The 24,236-nt window shown below is 50.7% G+C and overlaps 8 protein-coding genes across 8 annotated transcripts; 2 read left to right on the top strand and 6 right to left on the bottom strand.

Moving 5' to 3' along the window:
* Positions 1–1,169: 1,169 nt before the first annotated feature.
* Positions 1,170–1,964, bottom strand: PHM7_3 (phosphate metabolism protein 7; the record flags this gene model as incomplete). Its single annotated transcript, XM_064877729.1, has 1 exon — positions 1,170–1,964. One exon carries the CDS (start codon positions 1,962–1,964, stop codon positions 1,170–1,172), a length of 795 nt encoding a protein of 264 aa, XP_064726454.1.
* Positions 1,965–2,061: 97 nt separating this feature from the next.
* Positions 2,062–3,894, bottom strand: PHM7_2 (phosphate metabolism protein 7; the record flags this gene model as incomplete). The annotated part of the gene is made up of 1 exon (XM_064877728.1): positions 2,062–3,894. The coding sequence occupies one exon, from the start codon at positions 3,892–3,894 to the stop codon at positions 2,062–2,064; it is 1,833 nt and encodes a 610-aa protein (XP_064726453.1).
* A 3,243-nt stretch (positions 3,895–7,137) lies between these two features.
* Positions 7,138–8,479, bottom strand: PMZ80_009332 (uncharacterized protein; the record flags this gene model as incomplete). The annotated part of the gene is made up of 2 exons (XM_064877727.1): positions 7,138–7,839; positions 7,886–8,479. The coding sequence occupies 2 exons, from the start codon at positions 8,477–8,479 to the stop codon at positions 7,138–7,140; spliced, it is 1,296 nt and encodes a 431-aa protein (XP_064726452.1).
* A 3,504-nt stretch (positions 8,480–11,983) lies between these two features.
* On the bottom strand, positions 11,984–12,685 carry PMZ80_009331 (uncharacterized protein; the record flags this gene model as incomplete). Its single annotated transcript, XM_064877726.1, has 3 exons — positions 11,984–12,473; positions 12,522–12,587; positions 12,633–12,685. The coding sequence occupies 3 exons, from the start codon at positions 12,683–12,685 to the stop codon at positions 11,984–11,986; spliced, it is 609 nt and encodes a 202-aa protein (XP_064726451.1).
* Positions 12,686–13,674: 989 nt separating this feature from the next.
* On the top strand, positions 13,675–15,909 carry YBP1 (YAP1-binding protein 1; the record flags this gene model as incomplete). The annotated part of the gene is made up of 1 exon (XM_064877725.1): positions 13,675–15,909. The coding sequence occupies one exon, from the start codon at positions 13,675–13,677 to the stop codon at positions 15,907–15,909; it is 2,235 nt and encodes a 744-aa protein (XP_064726450.1).
* A 999-nt stretch (positions 15,910–16,908) lies between these two features.
* On the bottom strand, positions 16,909–18,720 carry PMZ80_009329 (uncharacterized protein; the record flags this gene model as incomplete). The annotated part of the gene is made up of 4 exons (XM_064877724.1): positions 16,909–17,428; positions 17,479–17,971; positions 18,094–18,218; positions 18,305–18,720. The coding sequence occupies 4 exons, from the start codon at positions 18,718–18,720 to the stop codon at positions 16,909–16,911; spliced, it is 1,554 nt and encodes a 517-aa protein (XP_064726449.1).
* A 731-nt stretch (positions 18,721–19,451) lies between these two features.
* On the top strand, positions 19,452–20,483 carry SSN8 (RNA polymerase II holoenzyme cyclin-like subunit; the record flags this gene model as incomplete). The annotated part of the gene is made up of 1 exon (XM_064877723.1): positions 19,452–20,483. One exon carries the CDS (start codon positions 19,452–19,454, stop codon positions 20,481–20,483), a length of 1,032 nt encoding a protein of 343 aa, XP_064726448.1.
* A 49-nt stretch (positions 20,484–20,532) lies between these two features.
* On the bottom strand, positions 20,533–24,149 carry PMZ80_009327 (uncharacterized protein; the record flags this gene model as incomplete). The annotated part of the gene is made up of 2 exons (XM_064877722.1): positions 20,533–23,937; positions 23,991–24,149. 2 exons carry the CDS (start codon positions 24,147–24,149, stop codon positions 20,533–20,535), a joined length of 3,564 nt encoding a protein of 1,187 aa, XP_064726447.1.
* Positions 24,150–24,236: the final 87 nt, after the last annotated feature.

Raw genomic sequence — 24,236 nt, 5'->3', positions numbered from 1 at the left:
GATGTCTGCGATGCGGTGCGGTGCGGGACAATTCCGAACTTTTGACGATAGATATGACCTGTGTCTACATTGCGTGGTGGCGAGAGGAGTTACATATATGGTCAATGAACATAGTCTTATCTACTTCATAGTATTCATCTCACGCATCAATCCCATCGACACGTAACCATGCTGTACACCCACTGGACACATATATCTATACAACGCGAAGAAGCGTGAGCAAGTCCGACTGCAGCTGGTTCTAATACCCTGGATATATGAATGATGAATTACCACATGCCGCAGTGCAGCCATTTTATTCTTTTAGTAGCACTTCCACTGCACCGCTGTTCGCATTGTTTGCGACCTCCTCGTTTAGAGCAGTCCAAATCTCCCTCCAACGTGGTTCGTACCTGCCCACAACGCTACAAGGTTGCACGTGTAATTCTCACAATAACGTCAACCTACAAGGTGAAGAAATCCCAACGGGTAGCTGATCGAGAGCTACTGAAGATTGACCGCTATAACATAGCCACGGTCTTCTCCGGGCTTGTGGTGTCGCCTAGAGCGCTTAGACGCTCAATGTCTTCGCTATCCTGATCAGGGCAGTACGGCGATGAGCGGGACCCCATGCGATGAACGCTTGAGTGGCTTTATGAAGATGCACTGGAGGCTGTTGTGAATATTCAAACATACCTAGGTATGCAATCCTGTAGTCGTGCCTTCATAACATGGCTCTATGCTAGGTAATCCCGACTGCTACGTGTTGTAAAGTCGCCGCTCGAACTGCACTGGAGTGCGTTCCAGCAACCCCTTGGCCGTGCACTTTGTAGACAGGTACCGATTGAGCTCCTGGAAGCGGTCGTCCGTTGAAACTCTGTAGTCCATCAGACCGCAAACCTCACAGAAGTTCATGCTGTTGGTTGCAAAAGCAGACACTAGAAGGAGAGATGTCTGAGGTATTATGAGACGATAATTTGATATCATGATTAGGTAGGTCTACAGTATCTGCTAACTATAACCGAACAAACAACGCTTCGCTCGCACCGTAATTCCATGGGGTATAATGCTGAAGTCGAATCCGAGACACCAACGCTATCAAAAGTCTGTAACAACGGAAACACTGCAACTAGGGTATCGACGCGTAAGCTCGAGGTTCGTGAGATCCTCTAGAGTACCACAAAACACACTCAGTAGTAAATCGGCTCCTCCCAGATCGGCGGTCGTCCACCCGTCTCCTCCTCACTCCAGATTATGCGACCTTTCTCATTAAACGTAGCACCATCATCAGTCATCGGAGTAACCTTATTCGTATGAGCACATTCCTGCCTCGATACGCCCATGGTGTCTCTCGGAATCCAGAGCAAAGGCACAACATTCGTCACGGCAGGATGCTGGAATGCATCTCTCTCGACCTCGGGCGAGTAAGCGATACGCGCGAAATCACGAGGGACGAGTTGCCGCATGATAGCGTATGAGGCGTAGAGGTCTGGTCGGAGGAACTTGCGGATCATGCCGGTGAGACCTGAACCTGCTGACTTGGTGTTGAATGAGCCTGAGGCTTCGGCGCGGACGCTGGGACCCTTTTCGCTTGGGGAGGCATTGTTGATGCGTGAGCTGTTGAGGTCTGAGGCGCCCATTGGTGTGTTGTACTCTGATCGGAGGAGGGATTCTTCTTCTGCTTCTAGCGATCGTGGGAGGTAGTAGAGTAGCGGGTCTATCGCTGAGTTTAACGAGATGTGGTAGAGAACCATGAAGATAAGCAAGATGACCATCATTACCAAGGGCCCCTTCCCAGGCCCGCCTGATGAAACACCAAAGAGACCGATCAAACAGATGACTGACAAGTAGCAGCCGACCAGGGTATGCTTCAACGCTTTCGCATACACGAGACCTTTCGTGTCGATCATGGAGGCATTGACGAACAGGAGGTTGTAGCGGTAGGCGAAGTAGAACAAGAACAGACCGATCGTGGCAAAACCCATCATGAGAGGGGCAATCGCGGAGTAGGCAATTGAGATTATTGTCAGCAGTCTGGTGGATGTCAGTCCAAATTCATGAGAAGGATGGATGTGGTCACACTCACTCAACAATCGGGAAGACTGTACCCCACCCTAGACTTGACAGTTGGGACCATCTTTTGTACATTTTCCGAGGAGTACTATCAAGGATCTTGCCCAAGAGGTGAAACAGGATGAGCCCAGCAATTTGCAGGAGGGCACCCGAGGCGAATGTTAAACCTTGGAGGATGAAGTAGGAAACGTAGAAGTTCGACGAAGCTGGCAGGCTTTGCGCGAGCAGCGTAGGTATATTGCCGATGCCGCCTTGCAGGATTTCAGGTACTGCTTTCGATGCAGCGGAGGTCATGGTCGTAACGAGGAACACCTGGATGACCTGGAACCAGAAGTAGGATTCGTGGCATCGAAGTTCCACCAGAGAGAGAGTTGGTTTGCCAGAAAATTTGCCCATGAAGCGGAGGAAAGGCGGAAGAAGCGACATGAGCACAGCCAAAGCCACAGAAGGCAATAGGCCAGTAATGACACCCAGGATGATTTGCGGTATATCCAGAATCCATTCAAGAAAGGGGACTTTTTCAGCCAAGAAGTTGACGTTCGAGATGGACCCCACCACAGCGACTGGTATTGACCAAAATATGATGGTGACCACCACGACAGCGATAGAGATGATGTTTCTGATGGTTCTTGTCTTCCAAGTGATGCCCAGATTTGACCAAATGACCTCGCCCGGTTGGAGGCCGACCACACGTGGCGCCATGTGGAGAGCCTGATGATGCGTGACCATCTGGTAGGCAGCTTGCGCATCCGTTTGTCGCCAAAACTCGACGAAGACTGCGTTCGAGGGCTGGGCTTCACCAGCTGGGTAAATGTCCTGTTGTCTCTCAATCAGAGGGTTGAGTCTGGCAATTTCTTCTCTCGCCCAATTGATGGTGTCCACCTTGCGGCCAATGAGAGGCTTCAGCCTATGAGTCGGACGCTGTTTTGGGGATATCCATCGAGCAGCAACGGAACCGGATTCGCCGCCGAGTTCAGCATCGGAACTGCGAATGGCCTCGCTATCCTCAGTACCCTTCTTCAATTGCTTCGATCTTGCCTGATTGCAGAGCTTGACCAGCTTGGTTTCAGCTGTTTCTAGCTTCATAGCAACCTTCGTTCTCTCGTCCACCATTTCCTCGAGCTCTTTGGTTGTAGATGCAACCCAGACATTCTTCAGCTGCTCGCCGAATATGTGTCTGATCTTGCCCTCGTTCGCATATTCGGTGGGCACAGACTGAAAGAGGACTGTTCGGGAGGATATGCGCTCTGAGTACAGGGGCGAGAGTAGGTACGCTTGTCGAAGATTCACATAGAATATCATTTCTCGCGTGACCAAAAAGAAGATAAAGCCTATGTATATCCAGGCCACACCAGCGTGCGCGTAGTACCGATACCCATCATTCGTGTTTGGGTTTATGTTTGCATAAGTAAGCATGTCGAGCTGTGCTAGACCCGCACTACCAGTGATGTTGACGGGGAAAAGGATGGGCCAAGTAAAAAGACAGCCGACAAAGGTGATGATTACGGCCATCTTGAGGTACCTCAGCAGGAAAAAGGCATCTAGAGAATTGTGCTGGAGCACGTAGGTGTCCGGGATTTGATTGACAGCTTTGATCCATCCTAGAAAGCTCTTGGGAAGCTGAGGAGACCTTTCTTGCTTGCGTAGAGCACCCAGGTACGTTCGGGGCATGTACTGTCGTGGAAACCTTGTTCTGAAAATGAGAAACGCCAGGAAAAACACGCCGGCTATGATGAGTGATGGAACGAGGGTCGAGACAAGCTGCGATGCGGTAGCTGGCCCTGCATCTCTGGCGGCGGCCACATTCTGGTCAGCATTTGGATCAGTGTTGATGCCGGACATTGGGTATCGTAGTCGAAACGAATGCCCAATAAAGGGCGGCTGGCCCAGCTCTTGCTGATCTTAGAGGTGCGCTGTTGAACGAGACGCAAATGGGTGAGCTGAGTAGTTGACAAGATTTACAGATGTCGAAGGAGAGACTGTAGAGAAGGATGACCAAGATTCTAGGTGGTTGGTACAGTGGAAGTTGTCTGTTAATCAGTATCGCTTCGCTAAACCACGAAATGACGAGGTGGTGCACCGAAAAGGGAGCAAAGCAGTTAAAGTGGAGTCGGTGATCTCCCGAAACCTTGATTTTGAATATTTTCCGGGGGTTGCTGTCAGTTGCAATCGAGTGTGGTGTTGAGCTGCGTGACACAGTTAACGGATAGCCCGTGGGACGTACTTGCACCCTCTAAGCAAATGTGTTTCCTGCTCAACTCGTGTCTTCATGCTGAGGGCTGTTGCGATCAGCTTTAGACAAGTCTCGCAAGTGGCTTCTGCTAGAAGCCTTCGGCTCCGCAGTACGTGGCTGAAACCTAATTAAACATATTCGCTTGCTATTGCAGTCTTGCATTCCTCACACTTCCCTCCAGAACCGTGCCGGAACGGATACACCAATACAGCTGGCACATCATGCATGAGTGCACCTTGGCGGGAGTACCGCTACTGGTACAGCCAACCGTGATGCAGTCCCTCACGAACGAGACTCATGTTTCACGTTCCTGCCTCTGAATTCAGCTCGGCACGATCCCGCAAGGTACGACTGAGATTGCCTTCATCACGAGATCGCAACGAATCGCTTCGAGAACCGAACAGTCCAGATCTCTCGTTGTTGCACTGCCACACGCCACAATCTTTGCTTTTGTCGACGCGAATGCGCACGCTGAGCCGAGATCTTGTGCACCATGCGTTAGGGTGACTCGAAAGGATTAGTCAGTAAGCGGGTCTGATCTAGAACTTTTCAGCTTCCATGAGCATTTTTCAGCAGGAGGCCTGTGCTTGACCATACTTGAGTAGCAAGCTACTGTAGAGGACGTGCACCCGAGTGTCAACCGGAATGGCCGCTTGGTCAAGCATGAATTTGGTGCAAATAAGCACGAATTTGGGCAGGTTTAGCGGCCACTCCGGTTGACACTCGGGTGGACGTGCATCATTACACCAATTATTATTTGTTGAAGACAAGGCAGGTATAACGAAGAAGGACCGGCTGACTAAGCGTGTCAGCCAATATTAACGTAGAAAGAGCCGATTCCACTTCTACACGCATAATGAGAGGAACTCGCAAGTCCAGACAACACTTCCACCATCTTAAAAAAACGGGCATGGTCGGCAACGGCAGCGTTCTTTCTTCAGAGGCTAGCTTAACCTGTGATGTCAACTAACGGACCATGACATAATGATACAACCGTCTAGAGGAGCGTCTCTCGCTCGAGCATGCATATCATTTCGAACTGGTGGACATCTTGACGTGGAAACACACACGTCGTGCTGCATGTGGGAGCCAGGAAATTGCATTGTTTGTGGGTGCATAAACTTCAAGCTGCTGCACACCTGTCTTTTCGAGAATACAGAAGCTAATAATGAGACCTCAGCTGTTCACGAATAGCCCATGCCAGGATAGTCGTGCAGGATTGTCCCATCTCCTGCCGAGAGGTAACTTCAGGCAGATGCCCAGGCTCGCGAAGTCTGTTCGACGTACGTTGGTGCTGTGGCTGGAGCTTCAGCCACAGAAGCTCGGTAAGTCGAAGAGGGATATTTCTTGCGCGATGGAGATTTACCTTGTTGTTTTGACAAGCATCAGCAGAAGCAACGAGCGTCACCATGCACCAGCGCAGAAGAGTGAGACATCCAACGGCTTGCTGTCGGCTCAACAACTTACTGCTTACTCTAATATGCATGCACGGACGCGACATCTATGTCCCGCCGACGTTCTATACCTAAAGCCCCGGTACGATCCCAGGAAACTTAAATATTCACTTTCACGGCTGGAAATCCGACTGATAGCCTTTGAACGGCTTCATGCAGCCAGGCACGTAGCTTACGAGGTAGAGGACTCCGCGCAGCGTTGGCCCTCTGCCATATCACGTCAATGCAAGGACAGCAAAGTGGTAGGATTGGAGAATCTTTGATACAAGGTTTGCATTCAAGACCTGTTCAAGATGAACCCAACCTTGTGAGATCTGCCGCCTGTGGAGATCAGCTCACGTGAACACAAGTATGCCATGTTGGCGTCGTTCGTGGCTGCTTGCATGGCTGCTTGTGTGCTGCTGAGCGCAAGAGCTGAATAGCTCCTGCCATCAAATGATGCCGGTCGACCTCAACAAAAGCGAATGTGTTGGCGGGCATATCCCGACAATGGCACTTCTCGTCGATCCCTTGGTGTGCGCCAAGTCGTTCGAAGAAACTTCCCGCGTCTCGTAACTGCTTTGCTTAGTTAAAGCCACAATCGATGGCGCTATCACTTGCAAGCCTCAACGTGCAAGGCGTACACTATTACTTCTCCAGAAGGAACTATCGTCGGTAGTGATCAATAGACCTTTGCTCGATAGTGGGAGGAACGTGTCATCCGCAAGGCGATCTGGCTGGGAAAATGATCAGCCACTAGCTGATGTAGTCTCGAATCCGACTCTTTGTATTCATTAGTCTATGTGCCGTCAAATCCGCCCTGCAACAGAGCCGTTCATGTGATGACCTGGTAATGCCTTACCGGACATCTTCTCGTATGTTTCATCGATCTCGCCTGGAGACCCCCATTAGAACCCATTCGTGCACTACATGCTATATGCTATATGCAGCCGTTATTGTTCAAAAATGTTGAATAGCTGCCTAAAAGGGCAGCGTCGTACTCCAAGTGTTTGCCCTGCGTATAAAGATCTGACCGTAGACATCATGCTATCGTTATGGAGTCCAATAGGTCCTTACTTCGACAAATGAAAAAAGACATTATTTCGAACCATGGTGTACAGGCACGCCGGCCAAGAGCGTCATCGTGATCGATCGTTGCGCGCTATTCATCCTCCACTGCGTTTCTCGATGGCGTTGTGATATCTGTTACGGGCGGGTTGTTTCCGACTGAAGGACGAACAGGGCAGACCCGGTGATATATAGAACTTTTTCGAGTAGGTGTTGTGTTGAGGCACCGGCGCAAATTTCAGGCTTGTCTCATCAGCCAACCCCCGAGGAAATTCTGATGACTAGGCCAACTGCCGCTCGAAATGCTAGGAGATCTCTCATTCTTTTTCCAGTAGATTACGCTGCCAAGTCTCATTGCTCCCGCGGACCCAAAATACCCTGAATATCCATTTTTGGTCTTTTTGGGTCTCGTTCTTCGGAGCCACGGCCAGGTTGTGATGCTGCAGGTCTCGAAGAAGCTGGCTGACCATATGGCACATGCTGTGGCTGAAAATGGCGTTGCTGCTGCGCAATAGCTGGGTCGACGTTTATTCCTGGAGGTGCCGGTAGGATGGGAGGCAGTTGCAGTTGGGGCATCCCGTAATGACCTGCTGCCGGATGTGAATATGAGTGTGGCGCTACGGGTCTTCGAGGGAACAACGGATTCGGATAGTCGGAGCTTGGATATGGCATTCCAGGTTGTCCTGTGTTGGCGTAACCGTACATCGGACCTTGTGCTGGTGCGACAGCTTGAGGTGCCATATGTGCCTGCTGGTTCGTGGAACTCGTGGAAGGAAATGAAAGCGGTCTCTGGGAGCTGCTGAATTGACCTCGAGCGGTGGCGGTGCTTTGTGCAATGCTTGGTTGACCGTAAGGAGAAGGATAGAGCATACGTCCAGGTGTGGGCGTCGGCAATAAAGGAGGTAGGCTTGGACCGGGACCATGTCTGCCTGAGGAAGAGCCCAAAGGAGGAAGTGACATGCCGCCCGACATCATTCGGCTGCTCGTTTGCTCGTTTTCATTCTTGAGAGGAGGTCGGCCCCGTTTCTTGTGTTCAACGTCTCTACAAGTGTCCTAAATGCTGTGAGAAAGAATCGTGTACCAGAGGCGCACAGCATACCTCTTTCCCGCTCTGCACACATCTTGTGCATGGTCTCGTCTCGTCGCATCTCAAGTGCTTTCGTTTACAATTAATGCATGCCGAAGCCACATGAGCCTTGACCTTCCTCGTAGCTCGTGGTGACACCTGGGGTGGCGGTCTCGGCGGTAGGGATGCTGTCACTAGGTCATACGCCGTGCCCCGTCCCGCGCCATATTCTGAAGGCTGTTCCCATGGCATGGAGAGCGGCGGGGGCAGGCCCGCTTGTTCGGCCGGCCTATCTGCCCGGGAAGCCTCGCCATATCGCTGAGGTGTCTGTTCTGTCAGAGACGAAACACCAAACGCAATGTTCGTTTGGCGCGTTGTTTCTTGAGACGTCAAGGGTGGTGTGTCCTCCCGCTTCCTGCGCCTGCCTGCCAATTGAGGAGGATCTGTGGGCGGTTCTGGTGGGGGCGTCCCCGACATAGGCGGCGTCGGCAGAGACGCCCAAGCAGGCAGAGGAGTTGGAATTGACAAATCGATCTTTAAGGCGAATGAGTGTGATGCCTCGCTGTATCTGTGTTTCAGGAAGGATGGGTGGGCACTCGGAAACTCAGGTAGCCGTGTGGGCGGCATGAGTGTGCTAAGCTGTGGTAGACCAGATACAATCCAACCTAGCTAGTTGATACCCTCAGAACTTCCTTCAAGCACTCAGTTTCGGTGTATCTGTGGCATGGAGACAGGACGTGAAGTGCTACTCAGGCGTGTGGAAAGCGCCCACTATCCAAAGCAATTTCAACGTCTGCACGATGCAGAGGCCAGCTCCAGACGGGCCAGACGTGGACTGCTAAGCTGAATCTTCGTGTTAGCGCCATCATGCAAGCACCACAGGTTCACTCGAGCAGTAACTTGTCCTTCAGTCTTCAATCGAAGAACTTTTTGGTGACTTACATATTGTAGGTATCTCGCTTAAGATCCGCTGTCGTAATGATCCGTAGAGATCAATGAGAATGCCGAGCAGGATGCTTCAATTCCTGATGATTGGAGGGGGAAAAGACGGAACAGAAGTTAGAGGCAAGGACGATTGCCTGAGATCTTTCGGAAGCAAGATGGAAGATGCAAATACGTGATAGCCTTAGACGAGCCTGCCATTCAGAGAGCCGATGTGGCTCTCATACATATGCAAGTCATTGTATGCTTGTCATGCTGCACGAATAGATGCAAGGTTGGTAGGAGCCAGGCAGACGAAGCGGGAAGTTGCAATCCACAGTGTTGTTGTTGGAGTGCCAGCGCAGAATCGTCCTTTCCTCCTCCTTCTCGAGATGGGCATTGTTCCTATGCTTCTATTGCGCGTTAGAATGTCGGGTCAATAATCCAAGGATACTTTGACTCCACTTAGACGGTGCCGCCATCCTGTATCTTACAAGGAATACCCATGGTGGGCTGTGCCTTCTGCAGAATCCAGCAGTGCTAGCTTTGGAGTCTATCGGGCACTTGGCTTTGACCAACCGCCGGCTATTGCGACATAGTCTGTGTCAAGGCTAGGATAGGTGTGAAGCCTAAAAATGAATTGCTTCTCAAACGGGAACTTCTACTCGGATACCGCCGTGCGAGTCGATTGTCGAGGCCTACTGATAGTGGAGAAGTTGTAAAAGACAATGGTCTCGAAAGAACAGGCATACACCAGCCACATGGCTTAGCTTGAACACTTGCTGGCCAATCTAATGTTGACCTAGCTGCCTTGTTGCTCGACGCGTCCAAGATAGTTCTCTACTCTTGCAGAAGTGCGCAGATAATGCCATAAGTGCGTTCCAGAGATATGGCCAATGGTCTGCCCGATGGCCTGGCTTCTCGCGGAACTCCAAACACGGGCATTGTAGCCTTGTTTGCCCGTGATTGGCTTCAGGAGAAACTAGAGCACCCTTTTGGGTACTTGTTTCTCGGACTCAAGCCCGGACGGGCCAAGCTGCTTTCGAATGATTGTTGGTTCATGGATCTCATTATTGCATGATGTCTTTGACATTCGCAGCGCATGCTAGCACACAGCTGAAGACAGTCTTTCATTCTTGCATTTTTAGTAGAAAGCTCTTGTATCCTTGATCGCGTACTTCATTTTAGGGTCGCCTCCGATAGTCGAGGCTCGGGGTCGCCGAGGTAAGGGGATCTGGAGTATGAAACGGCCATGGTTGCTACCAAGAGAACAAATAATAGCTAGAAGCACGTGACACCACCACTGTCGTCATGTGGCCGCGGCAGGCAATGGAGAGTCTCCCAAAATAGGCTTTGTCCAACCTGCCACTGCTGCAGAGCACTAGCGGTCCCGATTTGTTGACGTTCGGAGATCCGGCGTCCGTCAAGCGCATATATCTACTATTGCTAGAGCACTTTGAGTACTACTACTGGCTTCACAAAAGTGCAGAAGGCGAGGTGCAAAGATTGCTTTCACGCCCAGCGGGTCTTCCCTTCGATGCAGCATTTTCTTCAGATGCAAGCGTGCTGCTCACGGTCTGAGGATACAGTAGAATCCTGTAGTAAGTCCATTTTCGCTTCTCGCGTGCAGGTCACGGAGTCCACTCTGACACTTAGATAGGTTTTGAGTTTTCAACCTGTTCGTCTCGTGCATGACCACTTCTCCGTCCTAGAAGCATGTTCTTTGCTTCTCTGCGTATGTATATTGTTTACTTCTGTTCCGATCCCTTTACGTGTAAGATTCGGACTTTCCACTCCCATTCCTCTTGCGGTAACAAACAATCCTAGACTGAAAACGTCGCTCTGGCACTGTCTGGTCGAGGTTTTGCAAAATTCGGACATTTACGCTCGCTTGATGTGGAGGATAGTGTCTCCGGCTAGGATCTTAAGCGAGATTTCGGCATAAACTACAGGCATCGGACCCATCTTGCGCCTGAGTAAAGTTCCGAGACATGAACCACAACCTAGCAGAACCAAACTTAGCAGCTTGTGTCACAGGAGGAAATAATTCTCCTAGCAGAACGAAACCTCCGTTAGGGGCCTCCCGCAACACTTTTTGTAAAGTACATCCCAGCCAGTCTGCCTGTTTAACGACAAGTTGTACTCACGCACCTGGTGACCTTGGCATGGATGCTTGTTACTTTTGGGAACGTATGCAGAATTGCAACGATTTGATGTCAAAGGACGCCAACTTTATACTAGTATGAGCTAGGACGATTGTGGCTTCGATAGCCTTACTTCTATATCCCAGATGCGATCGATTTGAGTGCGGCACATCACGCAAACATACTCGAGGTGCCCCTTCTTGATCGCCTACGCCAGTTGACCCGTGTGTCCTTTCACAGCTAGAATTGTTGTCGCTGACATTGAGGCAAACGACTGACTGATGGAGTTCGAAAAAGTGACTATTGATATGTTGATCTCGGAATGGAGGTTGGTCAGTCGAAGCACGTCAAGTCCCATCGTTCAACAATCTTCAATTACTGCCAGTGTACCTTGAGGTGTTCCCTGCGCAGCCTGTTCTAACGTTTGATTGGCCGGTGCCTGCTGTAAGCGAGATAGCACTAATCTCACATCTGCATCTCTTGCTTGGCATGTACTAGAAATCTTGAATTACGATGCTACGCAGTCAAACTTGTAGATCAAGATTCATGCCTAAAACATTGTGCCGCTGCTGGCTCCGGCAACGTCTCGGTAATCAGGCGAGCCACATCCTCGTCACTGTGGCGGCCACGTTCTGTGATGACTTCCCGCCTCAGAACAACATGAATCGCACTTGTGGCTGATAGTGGACGAGCTAGGGATAGACCCAACGGTTACTCTAATTAATAATGCTCCGAAATTGCGGTTGATGGTCCTGACGCCGTCGTTGTCTTCACCAGCTACCGCGTACGGTTACGGGGTTATTGAATTATACGGTCATGGCCGTAAGCCATTCCCAGTTCATCAACCGAGTATAATGTTTTGCTGTTATGGTCGCAAGGACGCCGCATCGACGGCCTGTCTCCAGAATGTGGTACATTTTGATACCATTATGAGGAAGACCTCAGATACGACCTCACATGAATCCCAATTTTCCCCTACAGCGATCAACCCGCAAACCTCAAAGCCAGAGATTACGAGATAACAACGCCACCTGTTCTGTTCTCAGACAGAGTCTGATTCAAGATTTTATGCTGCGCCCGTCGCCAGTCTCCAGCACACGTTGATTAATGCGGCCGTCGCTGACAAGTGTGACAACGTTCGTGGCGGAGCGACGCCCAGAAGGTACGTCGGATAAAACACGAAAAGCTTGGCTATGACATGGAAGCCAAGCAAGTTCACAAGCACGCGATTGTTCGGTGCCAAAAGCTGAGCCAAGGCCGCTGCAAGAGCAAAGGCTGGGAAATTCTCCAAAAGCCCGTAGTGTGCACTTCTCAGGCGCAGCGGAAGACCCCTCAGGTTGTTGACATGTTTTCGGGGCTCGTCGTTGTCAAGACCTTCCTCTCGTGCCATTGCCTGTCCTGCCGCAGAGATGGCGCCGGACGCACCAAACGTCCAGAAAATGTACAAGGCACTCATGGCAGGTATAATTCGACCAGATGCACTTGTGTATCCCGGAACAAGCCGAACAGTGCCGTTGACCAGAGATGAGAGCACGCCAGTTTTCGCAAGCCAGCTCCTAGTAGATGTAAGCCTAATGCTACGGCTCCGGTCAGGACTGACTCACGTTACAGGTACGAGGCCGATATATGCTGCAGCAACGCCAGCGATGGCGGCGCCCCCCGGATTCTTACTGAAGATCTTAGCATAGCTGATGGCGGCGCACTGTACAACTTACATTCCATCGTCCGCTGCGGCTTGCTTAATGTGAGCTGATTTATCTTGCGACATCGTGCTTATATGGTTGACTGTTACGATACGACAAAGTGCTTTTGTAACGCTTGCGAACCAGAGAAGTTCCAAAATTGACCGTACAGCTACCAATATTTATTGCTTGAGCCAATGACGTATTGGTTCTCTTCGAAGGGGGGCACATACCGGAAACTCAACGTGAGCACCCCGTCACAGCCATAATTCTCCTTAAACCTCCGTTACGCACCACACAATCGATCGCCTTCAATATAAATCACGTATCAGATATCGTGGCATTAAGAGAAAGAGGTCTATATAAATTTTGTGAAAGTCCATGAAATATTAGACCTACGCAAGCATTAATTGAACGGACCGTATTTTTGCTGAGCGCTCGCTCACTTTAGGCGGGCCGCTCATATTGAGTTTCCGGTATGTGGGGGGATAAAGGCCTGGACCGTCGCTAATCATCGGGGCATTCTGAATTACTTCCAGAGGTCCGATGGTTTTCCAAAACCCATGACGGAACGAGGGAGCTTCAAAGTTTCGAGCGGCCGCAAGCACTAAGTATAGAGCTGTACGGCAAAGGCGGGCCGTGAGCTGCGCACCTGTATTTAACTGCCGCGGCGCAGATGATGAACTTTCGCAAAGCGCCCTGAAACACAATGCCAAGCTAAGTTTGCTGGGTTTGCACATTCCTTAAGAGTACATAATACCCCATTCAAACAAAGCCAAATAGCGCCCAGTTAGCTTCATTTTCTCGGTATTGAGAGATTACTTGTCATGGTATCTAATAGCTGACGCTATATCTTCGGATCTCTTGCCTCGCCAAAAGTGTATAAACACACTGAACCACGGTTTTGGTCCATGAGTGCAAGTTCAGTCGACCGAATACTGCCGTAAAAGGCTTCTACAGCGTGCGGATTCTAACGCGTGGCTGGCCTGTGCACGTGAAAGAATCTAACGCGGATGCTCTCGTCGTACGACTAGCACTCACTTATCTGGTACAGAACTTGTTGCTTATCACCCCAATGGAGTCTGCCCAGGGGCCAATATCTAACGAAGCGACGGCCGTCAAACAGGTCGAAGATCCATTAATTGCTTCTCTCCCTCCCAACACTGACTACATCACCTATCTGACAATACTCGAATATCAGCTAACACCTCAAAATTTACCGACACTGAACAGACTTCTCCAGGATGACGATGGAACTTTAGCTGCTGAGATAGGCTGGGACCTCCTCAAGTTGATCCTACCAATACTAAGGGTAAAGTCTGGCGAAGCCGGGGAATGTCTTGACATCATAGCAAGAAGAGGTAACCCACGAGAAGTCATCATTCGGGTCGCTGAAGAGCTTGAAACACTCGGGCAGGATGAGTCTGATATTGAAGCAGACCCCGCAGAGGCTAAAGATGGTTTACCCACGTTTGCAGGAGAAGCGCCTCGCGTACATCTCGGAGATATAACCTTGAAGGGCATGCCGGAGTCAACGAAAAGCGAGTCTCAAGCCCAGCATACTGAATATGATGAAGATGGCCCAGACGGTGTTGTAGAAGAGCTCAAACTCCAGGCGTTACTAAGGATGCTTGGTCTTTTGCATCCGCGCATCAAGACCCAACATCCAAGCCGCTTTTTGGCTACATCTTTACCGGCTGCTCTAGGCGCATACAGGCGTTTGAGCATGAATACAGAATCGACGTCCGCGTTCCTAGGTACCTTGACAAAGCTAGCCACGAAGAAGAGGCCAGCACTACCGCCGCGTGTGTCAACCTCCAACGTGCTTAGCAGAACCTCAACCAATGCGTCAGCCGGCGCAGAGGTAGTCTCAGCACCTCTACCAGACCCGGAGTCAAAAACCGAAAAAGACACAGCGTCACAGGCTGTTGCAAGCAACGAAGCTGCCATCAACGAGCGTCTGATACAGGCCGTGTTTCTGGAGATCATCGAAGAGTACACGGCTACCTCTTGCGACCCTCAGCCACCTCTAACGGCACGGTTGAGAGCCAAATTCGAACCAAACAGTATCACGTCAACGCGAAGATCTCAGCTCGATACTCTTACCGCCAACGAACAAGCCAAACGTGCGGACAGCTTGCGGCGAAGATTTGTGACCACGGCTCAAGACTTAAAGGTCGACACATCGACAGCAATTAGGCAGCTCGATCAAGCCTTCCTCGAGCAGCCAGAAACAGAAACAGAAGAGGTCAACGAGTATCCCACTTCACCATCGCAAATCCCATTCTCTACGACTGGCGTCCTGCTCGCTTATTGTGCCCATCAATATCTACAGGCAATCTCTCAGCAGACACCTGGGCCTGAGCCAGCTGGTCCCGAGATCAACAACAAACAAATACTAGAAGCAATAGACCAACAGTACGAGACCGACACCCGTCTCCGACAGTCCACCCCAGCAATCGACAGTATCCTCTCCCTCCTCTACACCATCTTCTGCATACCCGTGGTCTACCCAGCCGGCCGACCCTCGTCGTCCGTCGAAAACGAAACCCTGCTCCTCGCAACATACAACATCCTCCAAGACATCTTCACGTCATGTCCCGACGCTGACCTCCGCGACAACGCATACCACATCGCTACACACCTACTCCACGCACATTGTCAACGAGCTACCCGAGTCAAGATCATCAAGGGTATCCTCGAGGCAGATGTTGCAGCAGCTGTATCGCCCATCCACGAAGCGCAAGCGGGAAATCTGAAGTCCATCGCCGTGGACTGGCTGAAGGACGAGATATATCCGACACAGGCGATGCAGACGACGATGAGCAGGATACGCGACCAGTCAGACCGTGGTCTACCGCTGAGTACATTAGTCGAGCTCGGTGATCTGCTCTTCCCAGCGAAGCAGATCGAGCGTATTCCTGTGGCATCACCAGATCCAGCTCAGGAGCAGACAATGGAGCTTTTCGCTGCTGAATTGCCGTTCTATATATCTAGTCTGAATCTGCTTTGCCTGGTTGCGAAGAATCAGGAGGAGGACGGGACGGACGCAGGTGGTGCTGGTGGTGCAAGCACTGCACCCACAACAGATACCGGTGTAGACATTGTGCTCGTGCGCGGTGAAGTCATGCTTGCGAAGCTGGAGGAGTGGAAGGAGTACCTTGTCAACCGAATGTCGAAGGGGAAGACGGCTGACACAGGCGAGGAAGGTGGTATTGAGGTCGATGGGGTCAGTCTTCCTGACATTTTTGCATTAGAAGATGCGGTGGGGAGGGCGAGAGAGGTCCTGCCGTCGGAGTCGCAGTCGTAGGGTAAGGGCACCATGGCGGCTGATACGGCATTCCGTAAGAGGTGTCGAACGAGGTTAAGTAATGTACGGTTTTTATGAGCGGCGTCCCCCCGCACATCAAATTACCTCGAGCCTTTGCGAATCGAAGAGGCTTTTGCAGGCAGGCGGAAATCACATCGCTCTAGCAGGAAAGAACAATGAGCACCAAGAAACGGCAGGAACTAGTCTGTCTGAGCTCGGTCATGGCGTCTCAATGCAAAACATCCAATTGACCCGCAAGCCTAGTCTGCGAGCACCCTAGGATTCATAAAGCGCGATAGCAATTTCGTGAAGTATGATTGTTCACATCTGGCTGGACTAACGACAACTATCCTGTTCAGTGATTCTATCATTCCGTGCCTCGGGAGCACGCCCGTTCCCCCGATGATACATACATTTGGCCACAAGAGTGTTCGCCCAGGTACAGCACATGTGCATCGACTTGATAACGTGCAGAGTTTTGAGTTCTCTCTTATTTAGCCAAAATAACGATTGATCGAAATTTCGCTAGAAATGATGGTAAGTCCATGAATCGAGACAACTGCGACCGCTGATTTCAATCATAGCGTGGACTCTGATTGGTTGGTATCGGGTCACCTTCCTATTCTACCGCTGACTCCCACCAACCCCGAAGCTTCCATATCAGGAGAAGATAGGCCTGAATGTGGTTTCCTGCTGGATATAGGGCTGGACCATTGACTCATGTCTTTCGAAGCAGTTCAGCTGCACGAGTACCGCACATGCTTTTGGTAGCAGGTCGACGACCAAATGTGTTACGGGGAGTACCCCATTGACGAATCATGTACGCCGTTTGAGGGATGCGCTCCCTCCGTTTCGAGCCAATGCTTGCAGATCTTACCACGGCTGTGGTATAAAAGCCGTTGATGGGTATAGACCACTACAGCCGTGGCGTGTCAATGTTGATTCCGCATCGTCCTCCTTCTCATCAAGAAGAGCCAATGACACCACTAAACCTCTGACTCAGTGGAGGCCAAGCAGTGCCTTCGAGTTCTCGTAAACGACGTAAGATATGCTCACAGCTGGCGCGACTTTCAACAGGTTAGGTGTGACACCTTTGAAGAGACCACGCCAGCCTTCGTTCTGAATAGTCTTCCTCGTGACATCAACAAATCCAGTGTACGTCGGTTTGTGCAGTACTGTACCCTGCGCTTGTAGTCTGGTACGAAGCAGGTTGACCGGATATACCATAGTTGCGCTGATAGCTCCCGATGATGCACCGATCGCACCAGTAATGAAGTTACCCATCTCGACATCTTCTTCATGTACGCCAAGCGCCTTCGCTTTCCTGGTTAACACAAATCGCTTACACCCTTCGAAAATAAACAGGTCAATAGCTGAGTATGGAAACATGCCTGCGAGGCCCATGCCTAGCCCACGATAATATGGTCCAAACCCACCTTGCCGCCACATCTTTTTGGCTGTCTCGGCAATCAGCTTGTTACCACGAAGGCCGCCACCGACAGTCTCACATTGCATACGACTGCACACCAGCATTAGTGTGAAGCCTGATTGTCGTGTGTAGAGACTTACAATTTGAGGGTATCCAAAGGGTAGACAACGCATTGCGAGACCACTCCGCCAATACCTCCTGCTAGAAACTGTGCGGTAGCGTGGAGGTGCTTCGGGTCGGTACCTTCTAACTTCGCGAAGGATCTCTTCGCAGCTTCATAAGCACCAAACTTCATAGCGGACTCGGGCATGACCTTGACGACGTTGAGACCGTTGCCTGCGAACAGACTTCGGATGCCGCCAGCCCGCCAGAGATCTTTGCAAGCATCGACCAGATTCTGGCCGAAATGACGGACAGCTGTCGCAGGCGCGCCATCTTTGAGAGCTGTATCGATTGCGTTTTTGGGGCCGACTTGCGCGATCAAGTACACTTTCAGCCGATCTAGAGGAGCTGTTGCCGTTCGAGATATCATGCCCGCCATACCACCAGCGATAAAGTAGCCTGACACAGGAAGAAAGTCGGTTAGCGAAAGATAGTCTTCGTCTTCTTCTTCCAATTCAGTTTTGGGTACATCTCGAAACAAAATATTAGTGTTTGTAGTGGAAATGGAAATGAAAATGCTGTAGCGAATTCTTCAAGATTGTAACAACTCATCAAAGTAGACCAGAAGCGAAATATGAAAAGGATGTATTTACCAAGTCCCTGTAAGGTATCGTTGACATGTACATCGCCTTCCTGGTTGACACTTGCTGCTGCGCTGTAATAGGAGATGATGGCTCGAAGGTTCGGTGCGCCGTGGGGCACGAAAAGGAGGAAGTCCCTACTTGCTATCAGCACATGGATCAAGAGTAGGTGTAGCCGCGCTCTTCCACACTGGAGTACGCCTGACGCTGAGGATATTCTCACCTCCATTCCTCGAAACTTATCTTGCCATCATTGTTTGTGTCTATCTCATTGAAGAACTGGTCAATCTTTGCGTTACTGACCACCACACCACTACGAGCAAAGGCTTGCCGTATCTCGTCCTTGTCTAAGCTTCCACTGTTGTCGCGATCTATGTTCTCGAACAGCTGGTAAAGCTCGCGTTCCGCATGCTCGATAAAGACCCGGAACTCGTTAAACTGTATTCTGCCATCGCCAGACGTATCGACAACATTGAGTACATCATGTAGAAGAGCATCGGCATTCTTCAGCGGATGGTCGATTTTGCGCAGTCCCTTCCTCAGCCCTTTGATATCGATGTGACCTTCTTCTGCCGTATCTAGGTTCCGCCATAGTTTCGCTATCCGCTGATCGCGCTGCTGGTGCGACTCCTCAGGCATAATACCTGATCGAAATGGTGCGGTAGAGGTTATCTCGGCTGGGGCATGATTTCGAATTCGGTGCTCGGCTGGACGGCGAGCGCCCACAGCTTCGATCTGGTTCCCTTCGCCGCGTGAACTGCTCTCTTATGCTGCGACAAGGTCCAGAGAAAGAAAAGCTACGTGTGAAGCTCGAGAAGAGGCTTTGGAATGTTGACAAAAGGTCAGGTTGAATAGCAAAACAACTTCTAAGGTTCGGCTGCGACCCCAGGAAGCCAGCTTTGCAAATGAAGCAAGGTGACGTGGGGTGGGTCTCGAAGCCGAAATTGAAACATGTGAACCTAAAAGCTTGCTACCAGCCAACCACAGCGTACTCCTTTTTGCGGCACGAACGCAAGGTTTCGATTCGTTCTCATGAGAGGGCATTCATTTTCAAAGGGTCGAGAGGTCGGCATGCACTCGTTGGGCGCTTGCGAGACATCTGTCAGATGCTGTCAGGTGAAGAGCATGATTCGATGTAGTAGGAGTTGTTTGTTCTAAAGGCTGTTTTGAGTAAGAGCCTCCCCTCCTACCCGGTGACTGCCGTGAACGGGGCCCTCCAGCTTTGGGCAGTGTTTGCCTTGTACTCCCAGGCGAGCCAGGCACGCCAGGTAGGGAGCAGCGTTTTCGAGAAGGTGCCAGTGGGAGGTTGAGGTGTTGACTCGAATGACCTTTCTCCGCCGCTCAACCTGCTGACAAGTGGCCAAGTTATCATGGCTGCGAATTACTGGACCTCGACACAGAAACAGAATTGGCTCTTCGAACCCTATGAGATCGCTGATCTTAGGGAGGAGATTCAAAAGCAGCATGTCAAAGTGGTTGAGCAATATCCGCTGCCTGACAGACGTCTGCTCTTTATATTCATGAAGGATAGAATTATTCAGCTCAGTAAACGTCTATCCTTCCGGCAGCAATGTGTGGCAACCGCGCTCGTCTACTTGCATCGCTACTTCCTATTCAATGCGATGCAGAATGTCAACATCTACCTTCTGACCGCCACAGCGTTCTATCTAGCTTCGAAGACGGAAGAGTCGCCTCATCACATTCGTCTTGTGGCTTCCGAAGCACGACAGCAGTGGCCAGAATATGTTCCGAGCGACCCATCTCGCCTTGGAGAGATGGAATTCTGTTTGATCTCAGAGATGCATTCTCAGCTCATAGTATGGCATCCTTACCGGTCGCTGACTGCATTGAAGGAGAACTCAAAACTGGCATTGACTAATGAAGAGCTTAGCCTAGCATGGTCCATCATCAATGATACCTTCATGACTGATCTTCCGCTGACCTGTCCGCCATACCTGATCGCAGTCACCGCCATGTTTCTTGCCGTCATCTTTGTGCCTGGCAAATCATCGCTAGAACTGAAACCAACCCCACAAGACCTACATTCGATGATGGATGCCAGCCGATTCTCTTCTCTTGGTGGCAGATCTGGCATATCAACCACAATTGGACAAGCACTAGACGGGTCAGCTACGGCTCTTGGCTCCAATGGCATCGTGAAGCAGAACAGCCAGCCATCAGGCGGCTCCTCTATCAAGGCGAAGACACTCGCAGCTGCAGCTAGCTCGGAAAAAATGCAAAACATTGTCCAGTTCCTGGTAGAGTCCGATATAGACGTTGCCCGGATGATCGACGCAACACAAGAGATAATCAGCCTGTACGAGATTTGGGAGCAGTACAACGAGAAAACTGTCAAAGACGCTGTAACCAGATGTATCAGAGGCCAGCACTTGGAGACCTGAGCAAGTCTTGGCCTATGCTACTCGCGTCCATCTACGGTATGTTATGGTACTACCCGGCCGTACGTCCAGCAACACCCAACATCTTTCTCAGCTTGACGACCTCAGTCTTGTTTCTCATAGGCGGTGAATTCCAGTCAAGCTCGACCTGCATGGCGTCAGAATCGAGCATGAAGACCGCATCAGCCGCTGTCTGCCGAAGCTTCGGCCACTTGTGTAATAGCTTGCGGGACATCCTGTCTGCTGCATCTGCTCGAAATTGTGAGATTGAAGATACTCCCGACAGTAAACGAATGAGAGACTGGATTCGTGGAATGTCGGCAATCGGAGTCTGGATACCGTTGAGGAGGCTCAGGATATCCAGCTTTTCGTCTCGAAAGATGTCTTCAGTGTCTTCGCTGAACTGCTCTCGAATCAGGCAGAGAGTGTCAAGCAAAGGCACAACTTCTCGATCTTCTTGCTTGACCACTGCCATGAGCTGTTGGAGAAGGAAAGAAACGATATGCTTCAACTGCCTACGTCGGTCAGGTTCGCTCTGCTCGTCTATGAAGGAGATGAGTGCACCACTTGCAATCTCGCTGGAATCGTCACCGCCACCAGCGATCGAACCAACGAGCCCAAGCAGTGTTTCGTCGCGAAGCCAATCGACTCTGAGCAGCTCTGTTAGCTGTCGATAATACGCGAAGGAAGAAATATCTGCTTGGTGCTCAGATGAAAGCAGCCTCTCGATTTCTGGGATATAGCTCTCCCACAATCGTTGAAGGCACATCCAAGCTGCAAATCTGACTCTGCTTAATTTGTCGATCGACAGCCTCACCACCAGCTTGACAATTGGGTCCGTTGCCTTCCTGTTGAGCCTCTCGAGCTGAAGGCTCTCAACAGCATCAATGCTGGCAGTACGAAGCAACGAGCCAATGTCGCCTCGCCGATCCACGGTGTAGTCAGATAATCCACGTTGTATTGCATCCAGCAGGCTCTGCATACACGCTGACTTTGGAAAGACACTTGAGCTCAGGATGGCGGAAACACCTTCCATTGCATTGATTTTGATCTCAATGGCAAGATCTGACGCAACGAGAGACGCCAAGAAGGTCGTAATTTTCTGCGAGAATGGAGCAAGGCTAACGTCCATACCCAACGATGGATACACCGAAGCCATACTTGCAATACGGCCTTTGCATGTATACACTGATCTCTGTCTCGGACGTTCTGTTGGCAGCCACGAGTTCAACAATGCCATTTTGGAAGTAGTGTCGAGCACGTTAAAGAAGTCCGAGTTGGCTTGAGCAACTGTGGCTGACAACAGATTATCCTCGCTTGCAGTGGTGCACCTGTCCAGGATTGGCATCACTGCAGAAGAAAAGCCAGGCCACCTGGCCGACAGGCTCGAGTGGTTGGACATCCTGGCTACAGCCGCAATCAGTTCTGTGGTGGCCTTTAGGACGTTTGTGAGATCGGAAGTAACTCGACCATCCAGAGCTCCTGTCGCGCGATTTATGTCATTGAGTGGTTGCAACAGCACTTCGAGGGATTTGTGCTGGCCCTCTGGTTTGGATTGGGCAGCATGAAGTATCGCTGCTAGGGAGCAGAGCAGACCATGCCTTGTCGCAGCATTGATACCCACATTACTTGCTTTCAAGTCTGATATCTGCGACGTCAGCTCCCGTGCGAAAGCGACCTGGACTTCTGGTCGAGCCTGGTAGAATAGCACACCTATAGTGCTTGCAGCCTGCAGACGTGATTCAGCATCAACGGCTCTGCAACCTCTCCAGTCGAGCAGCGAGTACAGCAAGCTCGTGTGGTATGCTGCGCTCAGCTGAGACACCAATTCAGAAACCTCCGACATTGCTCTCGATCGACGTGCGACAGCATGATAATCAACGCGTTGGACGACAGAGATACCTTCCTGTATTTTATCCGGATGTCGTCCAATAAGCTCCTGTAGAGCTGCAGATGCACCACGGCGAAGGTTTCCAGACGGGTCTAAGCATGATGCTACTACTAGCTCTGTCGCAATGGCCTGCAAAGTGCTTTCTGGTCCACCTTTTACAGCATGTGATGAAAGAGAGGCTGCAAGCGATGATGCTTCGATCTCTTCGGTCGTGTATTTTCTTGCCAAGGACCATATACCGAAGCATGCTGCATCACGTACCCCAACACCAAGAGAAGTGCCAACATTTGATCTCTGCTCAAACATAAGGCCCATGAGCAAAGCCTCGAGAATTGAAGACAGTTGTTCTGGTGGAGGCGATCTTCTGAACAAGACATGGCCCAACGTGAGCATCGCTCCATGCCACTTGAGAGCATCAACTGCGTTAAGGTTTTTCTTGTATAGCTTAGCGTCGATATTGAGTATATCAGTCGCGGCTGTCAATTGTCCTGTCCGACGGTCTTCAAGCAGGATGTTCTCACCAAGACATCCAAGCACGGCTTCGACGACTTCAGCAGCCATATCTGGATCAAGCTTGAGGACTAGCATGCCCAAAGCCTTGCTAGCAGCTTGCCTGACTGGTGTGTCGCTATCAGCAAGCCATTCGAGCAGAATTTGGATGCCGTCTTCGAGCATGACTTCGAGTTGTTCAGAAGCACTTTGCGAGCCACTGTTACTGAGCGCCAGGGTATGCAGCAGACATGAACGCATGATCTTGACTAGGAGTTTCCTAGACGGCGCAGACTGCCTAGCAGCAAGTGCTTCCAGATTCGGATCAACTGCAAGCGCTTTGCAGGTATCGAATATGTGCTGGACGAAAGGTGCCGCCTCAGTACTCGACAACGAGTTTGTTAAGCCAAAGAGCAACGTCAACAGCCCTACGTGACGATACTGGTCGAGGGAAGGTGCGTCCGCCGCAGTAAGCTGATCCGTGCACCAATATATAGCGGCCTGTGGCATGTGAAGCTTCTGCATGTCTTTCCTCAGAGCAAGCCTGACGATCAACAAACTTGCAGATTCTCTGTCTTTGCTCGCCACACAGAGGTGGTCGATTGCAATGGCAAGAAGGACTTTGACCACATCTGGGAGTTGCATGCTACCGAAAGGTTCCACAATGCTCAAGTTGCTGGATCTGAGCCCCGAGACAGTGTTCAACTCAAAAGGGGCAAGCATCAGGTGTGACAACCACAAAAGCATGATGTAGCGCTCCTCCCAAGACGTTTTGCTCTCAGTAGACGTGGCAGACTCGTTCCATTGCATGAAGCATACGAGCAGAGGTTCAATGTACTTTGGCTCATTATTCAGGAGACGGACAACTATCTTGTAGCCACGAACTTTGCAGAAGACATACAGCAGTCGACATATAGCTCGAGGCAGAGGCTCAATGTGAGTGGTTGAGATACCGGCACTGCGATGGTAGACATCTTTGCTGTTGATACAGTATGCTAGGAATGCTTCAACCAGTGCATGCACAAGTTCTGCTAGAACAGGATCGAGTAATTGTGGCCATTCTTGGAACGAGTCCAGCTGCACATGCAATTAGCAAATCCGGCTTACCTGTATCCAGTCTTGTAGCTCACGAGTCGAAGAAGTTCGGACGTCTTCGTGTAGAGAATCCATTTCCGTGGGCGCTGATCTGGTCCTCGTAGAAGTAGCGGCAGTTTCTCCTGAAGTTCTGCTAAAAGCTCTGCTGATGCTTTGTAGAGCTTGACATCCGCTTCGGCGCCTGCTGCGTCCATCGCAGCGTTATTGAGGCAGTCGACCTACGAGGTTCATGGCCTCAATCTACCCTACTCGTATGCTCATTTCCTGTTACAAGGAGATCA

Source organism: Knufia obscura (assembly GCF_036327395.1).
Source record: "Knufia obscura strain CCFEE 5817 isolate CBS 148926 chromosome Unknown scaffold_13, whole genome shotgun sequence".
NCBI classification, from domain to species: domain Eukaryota; kingdom Fungi; phylum Ascomycota; class Eurotiomycetes; order Chaetothyriales; family Trichomeriaceae; genus Knufia; species Knufia obscura.
This window is presented reverse-complemented; position numbering and strand designations above follow the sequence as displayed.